The sequence below is a fragment of the Ctenocephalides felis genome, unplaced genomic scaffold (assembly GCF_003426905.1).
Source record: "Ctenocephalides felis isolate EL2017-DRISC unplaced genomic scaffold, ASM342690v1 CF-g0.4_SCAFFOLD_01886, whole genome shotgun sequence".
Taxonomy (NCBI): domain Eukaryota; kingdom Metazoa; phylum Arthropoda; class Insecta; order Siphonaptera; family Pulicidae; genus Ctenocephalides; species Ctenocephalides felis.
In genome coordinates, this window is record NW_020538040.1 from 136,860,536 (window position 1) to 136,878,129 (window position 17,594).

The following is a 17,594-nucleotide window of genomic DNA, read 5'->3' on the forward strand; positions in this document are numbered from 1 at the left end:
TATTTTGGTGTCTATATACAAAACTGTATTAAGTGTTTGTGTGTGTGTAAATATATAATATATAATAATATATATGTACACGGTTATGGTAGAAAATATATTGAATTAGAATTTCATAGTTACGATTACAGTAAGAAATTTTGATTAGCATAATTTCTAATTTCAACAATTTAAATGTTAAATATGTACAACGATGTAATGCAATGGAATTGTTCATGAAAGTATTCAATACTAATATTAATACCAAATACTAACAATAACAATTTTTATAAAATGAGTAACAAATATTTAACCAATATCTAAAGCATAACTATTTAAATATATAAAAATAGTGATGCGAATGATATATGCATATACATATATACATATATATATATATAAATTTATAGGTGGTGTATGTAGAGATAGAAATATATGTAAATATGTATACATATGTATATATTTTCTGTTTATATACCATGAACAGTATAAAATCTTGACCATACCAAAATGGCATATATATGATAAACCAATACAAAAAAAACGCATTTATGCTTAGATGAATAGTAAGATTAATAATGAAAGCGAAATAGCAGATACTTTAATGAAACATTACTGATTAAAATGTAGAAACAATTTAAACAAATGTAATCTTATATTTATAATCATCAGTTGCAGTATTGTTAACTTAGGATAATAAAATCAAGTGTAGCAATAACTAGCAACCGGTAACAAAAGGCATTCCAATTTTAATCAGACTATGATATGGTATGAGAATATACCAATCCATTTGGGTGTTGATGGTGGAGACAATGACGCATTAACCCAAGGATGGGAAATCGTGTTCATCATCCACTTTTGGGGCATTTTGTCTGCCACGGCCGCCATAAGTTGACTCACGATCTACTGGATGGGCATCCACAGCATCCACAACCTAAGTAAAAAATTTAACTGTTACAGACACCGAAAAATGTAAAAAGCAAATAATTTCTGTTTTACTATTGATCATATGTATGGTCAAAAACAAAAATTTCAATATTATAATTATAAGAAGATTTTCAAATATCTAAATTTTAATTGGGTAAAGTCGATATACCTTATATGCTAAGCAAATGTTGCACTCTTAAGGAGATATTCTAGCTTAGAAGCATTAATTTGATGTAATCTTTGCAAAGCCATAAAAAGAGCACTATATTTTTACTATCTATTTTTTAAATTAATAATTAAATGTTTTAAGAGTACAGAGAAAAAAATTAGAATAAAAATTAAGATCAGTCAAAGTTTTCATTCTAGCAGGCGATGATGATGATGAGAAAATTGTCATACAAAAGAACAAAAATACTAAATTCACATTACAAAATATTACTGAGAGACAGATGGAACAAATATTAGAGTACTATTAATAGAGGTTATGACAAATCTTTTGGATTCAAAATGTTTTATACACTTACAACATCGTCATTCTTGAATGGCCGAGGTGGGCGGTCAGCACGTCCTCCCATATTTCCTCTGCCACGGCCTCTTCCACGACCACCACCACCACCACGTCGTGCATCATTGAAAGTGAATTCGATCTCTAATATATGTTTTTGACGTCCAACTCTTTGGGGATAATCAGCTGCATCATATTCCTTCATAATATAGATTATAAAATATGAAATATATTTCTTATTAAATAATAATCACTGCATTGTTACAACAGCTATAATTAATTTTGTAATTTCAATTCACAATATTGACAACCAATCACTCAATATTTCAAAATTGCATATTTTGCCCAAACATCAATAATGTAAAATATGCATATAATTTTGACATACCAGCATGGCAGAAAAGATTGAACACCAAATAAAATTCAATATATATATATATATATATATATATATATATATATATATATATATATATATATCATAATTAAAAGAACATTTTCAGTAGTGCCTAAGTGAAATATTCCTACATACCAATTCCTCATCAGTTTCTGCCTCTTCACCTTCTTTTTTCTTGTCTAAGGCGTACATTTTTTTCCATTGGCTCAAATCTTCACCCTCACCTGCTTTACGTAAATTATAACTTGGTTTTTGTCTTAGTGCTGCCTTTTGTGCTTTCCATTCATCTAAAGTCAATTCTTTGGGTTCCTCCTCAACAGGTGCTGGTTTGTCACCTTCAGTCTCCCTGCAATTATAAAATTAATATAATTAAAATAATTTTATTGTTTAATCAATGACTGTTCAACATATTTGAGAAATTAGAAACCTAATTCTAACAAAATGCTGAAATTCAGATGATTCAAATTTTTAAATCAGCTGTTCAATTCATTCCACCAATAATTGAAAAATATCAAATTTTACTCACGGTTCAGTTGCATTTTCAGTCACAGCATTTTCAGAAGCAGGAGCTCCATCGGCCTTGTCATTTTCTAAGAAGGGATCAGTTTCTGATTGTCCAGATTTATTCAAGTCACTAAAAGCAAAAACAAATCTAATAAAATATTTTATATTATTGAAATGAAAGATCAATGCAATAAACATAAATGAATAAGTCAGTAAATTCTTGTATTTGTTAACTAAATATGTCACTAAATTTAAAAACTTACGCAATGTCATCTTTATGTGTACCCCAATTGTGAGCTCCACCACCCTCACGTTTGTCAACAGGTTTAATGCCACTGTAAATTTCACATTATAATTAATAATAAAGTAAACTAGAAATTGATGTAATAATTCACAACTATAATGTAAATATGAATCTTTAATAATGTAAATATTAATACTTAAAACTAAACTTATCCACTGGTAAGTAAACTTATATTTATTTAATTTTACTGCAAATAAATTGTAATTATATTTCATTATTAAACTGATTAACATACGTTTTATCAGATCCAGATTGCCTATCAAATTCGCGTTTGCCGCGTCCGTCATTAAATCGTCCACCACCTCTGCCTCCACGACCACCCCTCGGTCCTAAAGCTCTGTTCCTCTCAACATCACGATCTCCAAATTCTCTACGGGGCGGCCTGTCTTCCCTTAAAAAAGATGATTTTACTTCAGTAAAATAAAAAAAAAATAAGGTATACAATTTTAGTAAATCAATCCAATTTTTTTTGTGTAACATACCTATCACCTGGAGGGTTGTATGGGCGGTCTTCACGATTGCGTCTATTATTCCTTTCTTCCCGATTAGCACCGGCTACTTTAGGCACACGTTCATTGCGCTCTGGGTTAATCTTAGTCAATGGTTTTGCCTTGTCTAAAGGTAATAAAAGTTCAATCAGTATTATGAATATATTTATATTGTGTACTCAAAAAGTTAGTTAAAAGTTGACCATAAAGTAAAAATTCAATAGTAACATACTTTAATAAAAAAAACCAAAGCAATATATCTGTATAATCAATTGTATAATAAACTGTATAATATTAACTGGAGCCTTTGCTTCAATTTTGGTAGGTAATTTTATGACATTAATTGAAAGTTGGAAAATTAAACTGCTGAATCCTATAAAGTGAACTGTAGATGCTTACTTATATTGAAATGGCAAAGCTTTCTCACTAAATAGTAAGATTAGTGGCAAATCAAGTGAACGTATCATACACTATGCAAAACTATTTATGTTAAAGCAGACATGAACCAAAAAATAAATTTCTTGAAACTCTTAAATAACTTTAGCACATTGCTCAACTTTTCATGGAATTGCAAAAGTAAGTTTAATGGCAAAACAATCAGTTTGAGAATAAAATGTGAACAATTCAAGTCATTCAATAATAATGATATCAAGTTGTCAAGATACAGAACTTGAATTAGCATTCAAGCTGTAGAAGGTATGAATTCCTTTTAGAAAGACTTGTCAAAACCGCGGTGGTCACTAAATAGGTTACTATTTATTCAGTACCTCAAAGAGGCCTAACTATATATATATATATATATATATATATATATATATATATATATAAAGAAATAGATTTATATATAAATAGTATCCTTATAATTATGTGTCTATAAATAGGAATATATGTGTATATGTGTGTGTGTGCAATGTGTATGTATATGCATATATATAGAATGAATATGTAGATAAGCAATATATGCACATAAATTAGCATTGAAACAAGCGTTCTCAAGGATATATTTTCGTTAACTCTAAAAAAAATAGCGATCATTTGTAATCGAGCACATGTGATAAGCGTTAAAAAATTGCAATGGTTACCTTCGCGTGCTTTAATCTCTTGAGTTTTATTATTAGGAGTTTCTTTAATTCCCTTCCTGGGGACATTAGCGGCAGTTTTAGGTTTAGCTTCAGGTTTTCCTTTATTCTCTTTTTCAGCTACTTTGGACTTTTTTCGGAGCTCCTTTTCTTGCTCCTTGCTTTGCAATAATTCTAAAGGATCGACCTCTTCCTCGAGGAAAAGATCATACCTATTAGTTACTCCAACACCGTACATATTCTCCATTTCACTCAAATATATTTAATATCTTCACAACGATAAGATGTTGGAAGATTACGTGACGGCTACTTTTAGCCCTGATTTCAACGCATTCATGAAAAACCAAGAATAAAGAACACTACACCAACGCCGACCGATAGCAAAACGTGATATTACAACGGCACAGAATACGACTACCGCTCCGTATAGATAGCACACTCGATAGCAATCGATCCCGAGATAACAAATTTTGCAATGGAAAATTATTTGCCGACTATTTCATCGAAAATGAGAAAATACGCATTCATAACTATATAAATGCTTTAATTTTGTATTAGATATTCCAAAATAATAATACTTATATAAAAGCGACAAACTTTCATATATTAATTAATTCAATATTTGCGCAACATGTGCTACAGAAATCATCAGAATAGACAACTGATAAACTCCAAAAGATCTAAGGCTTGGGACACACTCAACTGCTTCGACCAACAGTCAAATATATATTTTATGTAGGTCGCACGTGTATGCAAATTATATTTTTTTGTATTATAGATTATTCAATTTTGTACGTTTTATTTAAAAGCCTTTTAATTTATTATTGTTGAATTTAAAAACTGTATTGCAAAACAAAATATGACATTACGACTCAAAAAAATAAAAGTAATTTATTCTCGACTACAGATTAAAATATATAAAAATAAATTAGATCGGATTAGAATGTAGAGGGCTTAAGAAATAGTATGTACTTATTCAAAATAAATATAAAATTAACATATCTTTTCTAGAATAAGGACTGTTGATAGTTTTTAATAACGTTGTGTGACACTCTTAATTATTAATTTATTGCTATTATGTTTGTATCCCTGTTACTGTTGTAAACTTCTCATCTATGGAAACACCAATGCAACGCGGATGAAATGACATTATGACAAAATACAAAATGCCTTATAATATATAAAATTTTATAAAATTAATTAGTTTTATCATCTTCAGGTTTTATAGTGTTTAGAAAATTTTATATCGTACGCTATGGGAGCAATAATAGCAAGATTACGTGTAAGTAATGATTTTTTTCAACTTTATTTTTCATATTTTTACCAGAGGTGTTACGATTATCTTTTAGAATTTGTTATTGTTTATTTTATCGTAAGCCACCCCTTAAGGAATTAATTTATTTATAAATTTATTGTTTACGTGTAAATATTTTGAGCACATTTATTACATATTTCGTATAAATAAATGTTTAATTTAGAAGTGTTGGTTATAAATATATTATACAACATCTATTTTAATACTAGAGTATTATATTTGATTTTCTTCTAATATATTTAACTCGTTCTTGTAATTACAAAATTAGAAGCTTATAAGAAATATGAACATGAGTTTCAAATATTTATCTTTATATAAAACTTATAAATTGCACTATCATTGCATATTATGGCTCTGCTTTATAATTAAAAATCATTCTTATATTTGTTAATATTAAACTAAACTATATAAATATTTCTTAAAATTCTAGCATCAATATTTCTGAAACTTAAATTGATAAATAAAATATAATTTAGCAATCATTATTTGTAAAACAAAGATTGTGTTACAACAAATTTTCAAAACATTAAAGTATCAAATTTGTGTAGGAGGATATAGCATGAATCATTTTAGTAATTAAAATACTAATGTTATATTTATGTGACTCATTTGTTATTTGCTTCCAGTAATAAATTATTAAACCATTTTTCTATTAAATTAACTTTGACAGGTCTGAAACTTAGATTGACAAAATAAATTATTTAAATGTTAGAATTAAATATTCACAACAGTGCCTGAAGAAAAAAAAAAAGATCATATAACATATTTAATACAATATACTTGCAAAATGTCAGGAACTATTTATGCATATTTTTCAGAAAATGTTTGCTTGCAACAATAAAGCTATATATTAAATTAACACTTGTTCGCTTTATTTTATCTGTAAATCATACTTCATTTTATATTTGTAAAAATTATTAATTTTTGCAGAAGGAGAAGTCAACTTACGCAGTTTTGGAGAAGCTTGAGTATGATATAAAATTAATTGAAGACTATGGCCAATCAACAAAGAAACAAAGAAGAAGTATTATAACAAATATCGTTTACTCATCTATGGGTCTCTACTTTGTTAGTGCTGCATTGGTTTATCAATATTTTTTACCAAAAACATGGCCAGAACGAATATTTTATGTTGTTACACCACTTGTAGGGTTCCCTTTAGTGTGAGTTTTATTTATAATTGATAAAAAATACCTGATTCGCTTCGATTGATATGAGCTTCTAATTATGCTTCTTTATTCTACATTGATATGACACCATAAAATTAGCTTTGTTTTCTACGGTTTATTTCTTATTCAATTATTTCTTGAATTTTATTTAAGATATATATTCTACACAATATTAAACTATTCTGAATCATGTTTCATTTCAGAATTATTTTATTCAAGAAATTAATTGGATGGTACTATGATCGAAAAATATCGAAGAATGCCTCAAAATTAATGGCATTAAGAGAGAAAAAACGAAAAATATTAGATGAGGTATAATCCATATTCTAATGATCTGAACCTGGATATGTTATGAATGACTTGCTAAATTATTATACTACAGGTTATGAAAACACAGACTTATGAACAAGCACTGAAAATCTTAGAAAGATTTGATGAGCGTCCTGTCACCAAGAAAATTGTGCCAATATCAAGTTCAGCTTCACCAGCACCAGTAGTTAATAGCACCAAGAGCTTAACTAGTGCAGGTAGATTGATAAAAAAAAAATCTGATGAAAATAATGAAGAAAGAAAAATTCATATTCAAAGGGTTTGTGGCAACCTTGTTAAATTACTAATTTGATAATGATATTAATAGTATTTTATATTAAGAAATTTGTAGAAAATTACAAAAAATTCTTTAATTTTGGTATTTGCACTATATTATTGATGCAAAGTAGAAATATTGTGCCACATTTTATTTTGTAACTATTATTTATATACATATATAAATAAATATTAAATATGTAATGATTTCTAATTACAGTGAAAACCCAAAGTGTAACAAATTCGCCATTCATAAAGAAAGGTACATTTCTTTTAATTTCTGTTGATTATGAAAAATAAAGTTGGAACACTATGATATTAATGTATGATTTATCTGTAGGAAACACTTCATTGTCTATGTCATTAACTTCTAATCAACTGGCACTGCCTTCCCCACCTAGTCTTAACAAAACTCTACCTAGGCCAATACTTTCGCCAAATCGATCATTTTTAGATAAAATGGTTGACTATATAATTGGAGATGGGCCAACAGGCCGGTATGCTCTAATATGCACACAATGCTTCAACCATAATGGTAAGAAATTATTTAACAAACTTAACATTTAAAATGTGTCATTTGCATTTCAAATGAACTTTTATTCTGGTTTGCAGGTATGGCATTAGAGGAAGAATTTGAATATTTAGCATTTCGTTGCGCTTTCTGTGCAACTTTTAATCCTGCTAGAAAACAAAGGCCTATTGCTCCAGCTCTCTCTAGTGATGAGAGTAAGGAGGAGTCCAAATCTGAGGGCAGTGATGATGAAAATACAGATGATTGTAAACCACTTGAAGGTATTGTATTCTTAACAAGTTCAAGAAATTTGTTTTGGTTTGTTTGCACTTCACTAATTATTTCTTCTAAATAATCATTTTTCAGAATCTGGAAATTCAAATAAGTCAGAGAATGAAAGTCATGATGAGATTGATAAATAATATATAATAAGGAGTAATATAGGAGTGTTCAATATTGCAATAATCATGACATAAAATTTTATATATTTTATCATTTTATTCTAATTTATTGTGCTTTTACTATTTTAGATCTTTTTAATTGTATAGCAATCGTACTTCATAAATATAAAAATTGTGCTGTGATTTTATCAATCTTAATAAACTATTTATTTTAACCATGCAGTTTAAATTATTTTGTTAATATAAATAGTAAAGTAAAATAATTTCACAAGTAAATCTAATAATCAATTTGATTACCTCTTAGTATAAATCAAAAAATATATATTTATTTATGCGTGTCTCCATACTCTTTATTATATGATACTGGATATCATTATTCAATTTTCAGAATTAATGGAATTCGATTCCAATATTTTGAATACTTATAATAGCTGCAGACTTGTTTTCATGTTTTGTTAAATTTTGCTCAAATATTTGGTAAATTATAAGAAATTAATATACCTTTGGCATAATTAAAATTTGTTCTAATTGGATGTGTGTGTTTTGTATGTCCGCATTTTTTCGGGCGCACAAATAAACCGAATTGAATGGTTCAAAAAACATTCGATTCCTATTGATAGGGAGATGTGCTGATTAGTTTCTGGCAAAGGCAGGTCCAGCCGTTACGGAGATACGTAGCAAAGAGTGCAGAAAATACCAATAGAGTTTTTGAGAGAACGGAGTATCTGATTTGAATGACCTAAAAAACATTCAATTTGTAATGATTGGGAGAAGATATAATTCGTTTTTGGCAAAGGCAGGTCCGAAAGGCATTTTGAAGATATAGAGCTAAATGTGCAAAAAATGGCAATTTTTGAGGGAACTAAGTGTCCGATTTGAATGATTCAAATAACTTTCTGCTTGTTTCTACAAAATAATAGCTTTTGGGAAAAAAAAATTGTTTCAATTTTTTTTGTATATCAAAAATAATTCAGATTTTAATTACAAAAACGTATAGTATTTCTCGCTCGTTACTATATATGCTAAATAAATTAAGGATTTTGAAATGCTTTTAACGATATTTGATACATTGTGTTTTTTTATGAATTTTTGGAATAGTTTGAATGGTTACTCAGACCTATTAGCACTTTTTATGTAGACATCTAAATATTCACACATATTCTATCCTACATTAAAAATTTGTTAGAAGAAAAGATGCAGAATAAAATTATGAATAAAATGATAGAAAGTAATTCAATACATGAGTCAATATAATATTCTTGAGATTTTCCATTTTCCTTAAATTTCAGCAAGTTGATATATATAGAAGAAAAACTAAGAATTTTGAGACGAATCTAACAATTTGTAATGTACATTATATGGCTACTTCACTATTTACTATATTGGGCGGTTTACTGGTCACTCCGCGCAGAAAACGCTTTCTTTTATTTTATTTTTCAGATCAAAAATAAATATGTATAGAATGAATTAATATAAAACAGAAAGATATTATTCATCACTTACCAAGTAATGGGAAAGACATTGTTCAGTTATTTCTAAATCCAACGTCCTAGTTCTTATTGTCTTCACAAACTTGTTTTTTGATATGAGTTCCATTAATCTAAAAAATCATATGCACAATTTGGATTAAAAACATGAAATATAAAAACGGTATTTTTATAAAAATAGAAATACGGTGATAAGTCTTTCACTAAATAATGTTGCCAAACTAGAATAAACATAATATTTATACCTGTTAAATATCAGCAAAAATCTGCCCCAGCTTTAAAGTTGTATGGAGCTTCTATTTCATTTTAATTGTGAAAAAAAAGAAAGTAAAAATAAATGGTAAGTAGTACGAAAATTAATTGGAAATAATATGAAATCATTTAAAAAAAACAGCGAATTTTTCGACACATTTTTATGGCGTTTAGCGTTCATGGTATATGTGGGATCGTCCACTATTGTTACTAACTCCTCAATTGTTAACTTCTAGGAACAAAGTCAAATGAAACATGTAAGAAAAAAGTGAGATATGAGAAGGATGGCATAAGGAAATATAGATGGTATGACAGACTACTAAAATAAGTAAAATATCCAGAACATTTAAACAATATTGTATTAAAAATATTAATTTCCATATACATCAATTACCTAAAATATAATGATCTACTTAGTAGAATCAGTAATAATATTATATAATTATCGGTTGTTTTCTGACAACTTTTAGTTGATTAGACCAATCTCCTGTTGGTACAGTGGCTTTGTAAAATTTGGATGAAGTTTTGTTGAATATAGGTAACAGTTCATTTGCTTCGTCTGACAATGCCTGAAGAAGAATTTAGAATATCATTTAATACTACAATTCTATGAATATGTTGAAGTAAGTGCTAAAACTTACTTTAAGGTAGATGATGGCATCTGTACCATAGCCTTCACAGGACATGAGGACCAAATCTCCATGGAAATATCGAGCATATAACCGAGATATAGGTAACCCATAGCCATATCCTGATAAAATATATACTTGCATATTATTTTTGACATTATAATTTTTTTTTTAAATTTGAACTGTAAACAATGAAATGTGATTTGATTTTCATTGGATTTGTTGGCCAAACTTAATTTACAATTATAAACTATATTATAAGGTAAAAAGAATTTTTGAATAAAGATGTATTTGCAGAATGTGCTAAAATAGGTTAATTGTAAGTTATGGACTAATTTTAATTGTAGCCCTTTGTGGTCATATCACTCGTTTACGTAAACATTATTATTTTTGCGATAACAAAAATGTTGTTATGCATAGATAAATAAGCATGTATATATTCTGTTTATGAACCAATAAACGTGATAAGGATTTGTATCAAGACTGTGTTAAAGTTATTATAAGGTTGTTCGGAAAGTCACTCCAAATCCAAGAAGTATGGCTGAAGCTGATAAAGACGCGAGAAAAACATTAGTCGATGCAAACCGGCGAATAACAATACATGAGATCCCATTAAAATAAAATTTATCAAATTTAACAGTTTATAACCACTCAAAAGGTTTGGGATTTTCCTCGAAATTCAATGTATGGTTCTCATAGATAGAAACGTGTGTCGTCTCAGTGGCGTCCGCGATTCGCCTCTGAAAAGTGCTGAAAATTATCAGGTTTTGAAGCGAATTGTGACTAGGAATGTCAAATGGGATGTAAAGAATACAATACACGCAATTGCCCATGATATGAAAAAGAAGAACCTGCTCAAAACAGGTGCAAAACTGAAATTGGCCAGAAAAAGGTAATGCTGTATGCTTGGTAATATTTTAAAGGAGTTGTTCATTTTTCAGCTTCTCTAGGATAACATAACGGTAAATCCGAATGCCTTATATCATCAGCTGGATAAACTAAATGATACACTTCAATAGAAAAGGTCCGAATTAAACCACAAGCAATCTATAGTCCTGCATCAAGACGACGCAAGATCTCATATAAGTTTGGTCAATCGCCAAAAGCTTTTGTAGCTTGAATGGGACCCAATGACACATTCACCATATTGTCCAAACCTCATCGGACCATTATTTATTCCCGGGTACTAAAAAAAATTTTAGGCGGTAAAACCTTTACCTCAAATCAGCATGTCAAAAAGCACTTTGATCAGGTTTCTGCCAATAATGACCAAAAAAACTTATGATCTCGGAATTATGCTAATACATGAAATATGACAAAAGATGTTCGATCAAAACTGTCAAAAAATAATTTATTAAAGTATTTGTTTAATGTACGAAAATTACGTGGCAAAATGACTATAAAAAACGAAGTTACTTTCCGAACAATCCAATAATTTTGCACTGAAGCTTTTGGCTTGCACTCTAAAACTTCTCGTACCATTCGATTAAATTATACATTTTTCATCACCAATAGGAATCAAATTTTTTTTATTCAAATTTGTTCCTCGCTCCTTAAATCGACGACGAAAGATTGTATCCGCACATGCATACATACTACGCAAACACTCATACTTACATGCATTTTTTCTAAGGTATGCAAAATTGTTCAAAAGGATTTCAAATGTAGAGATATCGAAAAATATTCATTTTCAATGTTTTTGCAATTACTACAATTTACCCTACTGGAAGTTAATAAATATGTACTATATTTTTGAAAACCTTTTCAGACCTATGTACGCTATTAACCACAATAATTTCTATTCAATTCCTTTGCAATTGTATTCTATTTTTCATTTGTTTTTTAACAGCTTTCTACTTACCAGCTAAAGGAACAATATTTGTATCCGAGTGCAGTGGTTGTGGCGCCGTGGAATACATATATTTAAATAACTGATCTGTTTGTGATCTTGGAATTCCTCCTCCTTGGTCCGAAATCTAACAAAGTACGAATATATATCATATTTTATTAAGGTCGAATGGTCAAAGCAACAAAATTTATACCTTACCTTTACACAAATATCCTCTTGACCTTTGACAATGCGAACCTTAATTGGTGGAACGTCGTGTCCTCCTGTTCCGTGGTACTCCATTACCGCCCTCATACTGTTTTTGAATAGTTCAAAGAGCATGTGGTATAAATGACTTGGTACATAAACAATTCTGATATCGGCTCCTTGTTCCATTTCTATCAATAAGCAACAATAAATATTTATTTTGCAATTCAGCATAGTTTAATAATTCTATTTTATAACTAAAAATCAGAAATATCTATCTGCCAAGTTGGATAGTAGACATTATGCTACTGGACTACCCGCAAAATTGACTAAGATTTGTGACATCAAATGTCACTGAAAATAAATACAACTGAATTAATGCAATTGCACACTAACAATTTTGTTAATTTGCATAGGATTTAATTAAAATAATATTTTTTAGACATATATAAAAATGTATACGTCTTAAACCTTTTGCTACGAGTGTCGCCTATAGACGACATCCAGTGTGTCAATTATTGCTTTAAAAATTATGACCGAGTATTTTAAAATTTCATAGTAAAAAGCAGTGGTTTTAAAATATATATATTTTAAAAACTCTGTTAATTTATACCGGACTTAATATTACTCAAAATAAATGTTTTCTCGACGAAATAAATAGACTTTATCTACTGTCTTTATAAAAAGCATATGTTAGTAAACATTAAATGGATGTATTAATTAAAAACATTAACGTAAACATGCATGACAACAACACAGTTAATTTACACACAATTAACAAAAACAAATATCTCTTCTCTGCTTTTACAAAAAAAAAAGTAAATTGATGAGTTGAAATTCTGTAAATTATGAATTTACTAAATGAAAATTTAGTTGAATGAAAATTTAGAACATAATTGATGAGTTGATTAAAATCATACTAATTTACTATAAATGCCCGTTATTTAGTACTTATTGCGCTACAATTTACTATAATTAGTTGGATTATTAAAATTAATAATCATCTCTTCTCAACAAAGAAAATGGTATAGTAAAATTTTATAAAAGGCCAAGTATGTTAAATGCTTATTCATTAAAAGTTCAATTATATTGCACAAGAATTAGTAAACAACAATAATTATATTCTTTAAAACTATTAAAATTTATTCTTCATGTCATAACCCTTTCGCTAAGAGCGTCGTCTATAGACGACATCCGCTTGACGATCTGTGGGTACGAATTAGGTTCAATATTTATCACTATCTAAATTGAAATATTAGGAATTCTTATTTGTTATTGTGGTTTTAAGTCTGTCAGAGGTGTAATTTTTGGATAATGATTGGAAAATCTGAAAATATTTTGTGCAACAAATAATTGGGTGGTTTACTGGCACGTACAGCAGCGTCACTCCTACGTCACTTTCGTAACGAAAGGGTTAATTGCAATTTGAAGTTAATTCTGACAAATAAAATACAGAATAAAAATTGATAGCTTCCAAAAATATCCTCAGTAGTAATATAAGGTTTTCACTCTCCTATATAGTTTGAAGTTATTGTTTATACTTTAGATGAAGGTGTATTATAATAATTATAATAACACTGCGCGACACTAATTTTTTTCCTGAAATGATATAATGGTTGTTAAGTAATTCGAGGACGCTGATTCCACAACAGTAACATAAATTTTCTAACAGCTCTAGTTTTTGAGATATGCCAATATGCTAATTTTACCTCAAATTACAATAAAAATACAACATATTTCATTTTGTGCATTCAAAAGTCTTTTTATATGATTTTCAATCATGGACAAGGCCTGACTGATTTTGTCATAAGCTCCAACAATTGTCAACCATCATGTAGATGTCCCACCTTCCTTGATATCGCTCCTCCAAAGTCCTGATGTCTTGGTGGATTCTCTCGCCCTGTTCTTCGCTAAAATTTCCAAGATTTATCAAAAACCGTTCTGAATAAGAGTGCGGGTGATGAATTCAAACCAATTACATCAAATTTATCTGTTTTTAATCCTTCCTGTCGCCTCTTTAAATATTGGTTTCTACATCCATCACTTGGTAGGCACGAGATGTTGATGTTCTAGGTTGTTCATCATTAGCATGGATAGGGTTCTTGTAGTTGATCGTAAGTAGACATCAATACCATAAGGGTTGTGGTTTATGACTATTTGCTTCTATTGCCTGAATTTATTTAATTGATATTTACCATACAGAAGAAACAATCGTCATGGTGATTCTGAAGTTTTTTTCTAAATGACGAGGGCATTAAAATTATAACATTTCCTTTTTCTTCTGGATAATAACTTAAACACACTACGCAATTTTTTCACATAGTATGAAGAACGCAGGTTTCATCTTTATTGCGCAATTCAGATAAAGTGGTTAAAATACGATGTCTTTATGCAGTCCGACATAGGTTTTTTGTATTTGTCGAAAACATATTAACCAAAGATGTTACAAAAACTATCTGGATTATGCACACAACGTCTAAAGATCGAAGCCTTACTGAAAACAGCAGATAAAACTCTTAGTTTTTCGTTAAGCTGCGATAATCATAGCCGAAATGACTAATTGGGGTAGTTCCTTAAAACTCAAAAACTAGAGCTGTTACGGTATAATGGAAGGTATATTTGAAAACAGCGTGCAATTCTAAGTAGATTTAAAAAAAAATTAAATAAAAGTGCCATTTTTGTCGTTCAATGTTCAATTAATATTGAACTAAAACAAAATAAAAACTAAATCTGGAATGTTCTTTTAAATTTATATACGCAATATGCAGTCCAATAACATGAACGTATGAATGATATAAGATTCCACTGAAATATGTTAATAGACAGATAGATTATTGAAAATTTTTATTATTAGAAATTCAAGCCATGCCATTAATTTATCCCGATTAATTATTTTTACGCATCCAATGTATAGAGAATAAGGTGATTCAAAGAATAAGGTGAGTCAAAAAACAAAATAGAGTAAAAAACATATTCTAAACCAGTTCTAGCTCTGGTTGCAATACATCTTATAATTATACTTGTATATTTTGACTATTATTACCAATTAAACAAATGTTAAAACTTAGTGTTTCTATGCCAATGTCTAAAAAACATGAAAATCAATGTGGTATTTTTTTTAGCAATTTTAACTACACTTAAGTATTAAACCAATTCTAAATATGATACACTTGAAACTTAAGATCCACTCTAAAACGGAATGTTGAAAGAAATAAATTTATGCTTTTTCATAATAAATAAATAATAAATTTCAAAAAATTATATAAGATATTTATTACAAAAATTATGAAACATCAATGAATAAAATTATTTTAACCTTTAGCTAAAAAATAATTCATATACTTATAGTAAAAATGTTGTTCAAGAAAAGGGGTCACTTTCATATTAATTAACTATTTCCCATTAAATCTGTGAAATAAATGATAAAATTAGTATACAGTCAATCTTCCTATAACGCGGTATAATATGGAAACCGGCTATCGCGTTTAGAACTACTACAAATCACATCATTTGTATTGAATGATATGAGGACCAATAAATTTAACACATAAATCATATTTGAATTATATTTTTATTTTTATTGAATTGAAGATTTATATTTTGAATAATTTATCTGATAAAAAAATCTCAATTATTTTTAATGAGTTGCGTTGATATGTTAAAAATATATAAATTACTAATGCAAATGAAAAAAATAGAAAAATTTCAGCATTGACAGTCTCACAAACATTTTAATAGAAATCAACTGAGAAATATTTATAATTAATAAGTTATCAAGAAGAATAAAGATTAAGTTACTGAAATTATTATTGCAAAATAGGAGATTGGGGTAAGAAGATGAAAATCTAGGAATGTTCGAATTTTTCAATACATAAAATCGCAGTATAAAAAGATGAAGTAAAAGAAATTAGTTCAAGGAATTAAAAATAAGTATTAGTTGTTGGCAACCTTTGATCAATTTTTTGTTTTTTAAAAAACTAGTTCTTTGAAGAAAATCTTAATCAAAATTCTGTGAAAAACGTTCACAAAATAGAGGATAAACGATCGGTGGTGATGCATCAAAAATTATTGATATACTAAAATGACTAATACAAAATAGGAGTTAAACATGAAAAAATTAAAACAAAGATTTGATCACAATTAAAAAAAATGTTATAGATGGACAACCCTTAATAAAAGAAGTTTTGTTTAAATATAAATTTAATTGCCACAAGTTCATGAAAATCTTACTTAAAATTCAGTGACTGAAAGTGGGATGAAAAATTATTCGATTACTAAAATGACTATTACGAAATGAGGGTTTGTGGCAGGAAAGTGAATTTTATGCCCGTATGAAAAAGTAAAATAGAAGATATTGGATCAAAAAATAAAAATATAGGAAACCCTTACCATTTAGGGATATGGAAAATAAATGTTGGCTGATTCTCAGCTATACTGAAAGTAATTATAAAATTTCATATAAATCAGTCAAACCGTTTCGAATGAGTATTGCGACAAACAACGTGACACGATAACTCTATATATGTATATGTATAGATATATTAATTGAATTCAAAAGTTTAAATAAGAATATAATAAAAAAATAAAACAAATTAATGTTGAATATCACTATGAGGAAAAGTGCAGAAATCCTTAAAAAATCGATGACGTGATTAATGAACGCCCCCTAAGATATATACAATTTAAAATTAGTCGATAATAATAACGCAGCCGGTAGTTTATGAATTATATAAGACGTCAAAAATGACGGACCTGCACAGTTCTGTTTATTGCGTTGGCCTGCGGGATAGTAGCTATTAGGGAATGCAATACCGATGGAAAATTTCAATACCGGTATTTCGGTAATTTTTCATTTTAAAACCGGAATACTGGTAAATTACCGGTATTTTTATTATCAAATACAAACGTAAACAAAATTGAAAGTTACTAGTACAAATATAAAAAAATGTATATACAACTACAACTATATTCAACTAAACAATAAAAACAATAAAATAAAACAATAGGTTAATTTTTGTAAATAATAA

The 17,594-nt window shown here is 28.5% G+C and overlaps 3 protein-coding genes across 3 annotated transcripts in view; 1 reads left to right on the forward strand and 2 right to left on the reverse strand.

Moving 5' to 3' along the window:
* Nucleotides 1–538: 538 nt before the first annotated feature.
* On the reverse strand, nucleotides 539–4,572 carry LOC113377899 (plasminogen activator inhibitor 1 RNA-binding protein). The gene is made up of 8 exons (XM_026618349.1): nucleotides 4,187–4,572; nucleotides 3,099–3,231; nucleotides 2,852–3,007; nucleotides 2,576–2,647; nucleotides 2,335–2,442; nucleotides 1,944–2,154; nucleotides 1,431–1,610; nucleotides 539–913 (listed from the first exon to the last, which is right to left on the reverse strand). The coding sequence occupies exons 1-8, from the start codon at nucleotides 4,428–4,430 to the stop codon at nucleotides 800–802; spliced, it is 1,218 nt and encodes a 405-aa protein (XP_026474134.1). The 5' UTR covers nucleotides 4,431–4,572; the 3' UTR covers nucleotides 539–799.
* A 757-nt stretch (nucleotides 4,573–5,329) lies between these two features.
* Nucleotides 5,330–8,258, forward strand: LOC113377865 (endoplasmic reticulum junction formation protein lunapark-B-like). The gene is made up of 8 exons (XM_026618304.1): nucleotides 5,330–5,465; nucleotides 6,429–6,661; nucleotides 6,871–6,979; nucleotides 7,050–7,194; nucleotides 7,473–7,514; nucleotides 7,593–7,787; nucleotides 7,865–8,044; nucleotides 8,130–8,258. The coding sequence occupies exons 1-8, from the start codon at nucleotides 5,439–5,441 to the stop codon at nucleotides 8,183–8,185; spliced, it is 987 nt and encodes a 328-aa protein (XP_026474089.1). The 5' UTR covers nucleotides 5,330–5,438; the 3' UTR covers nucleotides 8,186–8,258.
* A 2,079-nt stretch (nucleotides 8,259–10,337) lies between these two features.
* LOC113375971 (pyruvate dehydrogenase (acetyl-transferring) kinase, mitochondrial-like) overlaps nucleotides 10,338–17,594 on the reverse strand; it is a 55,060-nt gene continuing 47,803 nt past the window's right edge. The window contains exons 5-8 of the mRNA XM_026615909.1: nucleotides 12,580–12,758; nucleotides 12,394–12,508; nucleotides 10,545–10,654; nucleotides 10,338–10,472 (exon numbers count right to left, since the gene is read on the reverse strand). Of these exons, the coding sequence (XP_026471694.1) occupies nucleotides 10,338–10,472; nucleotides 10,545–10,654; nucleotides 12,394–12,508; nucleotides 12,580–12,758 (539 nt within the window). The remainder of the gene's footprint in view (nucleotides 10,473–10,544; nucleotides 10,655–12,393; nucleotides 12,509–12,579; nucleotides 12,759–17,594) is intronic.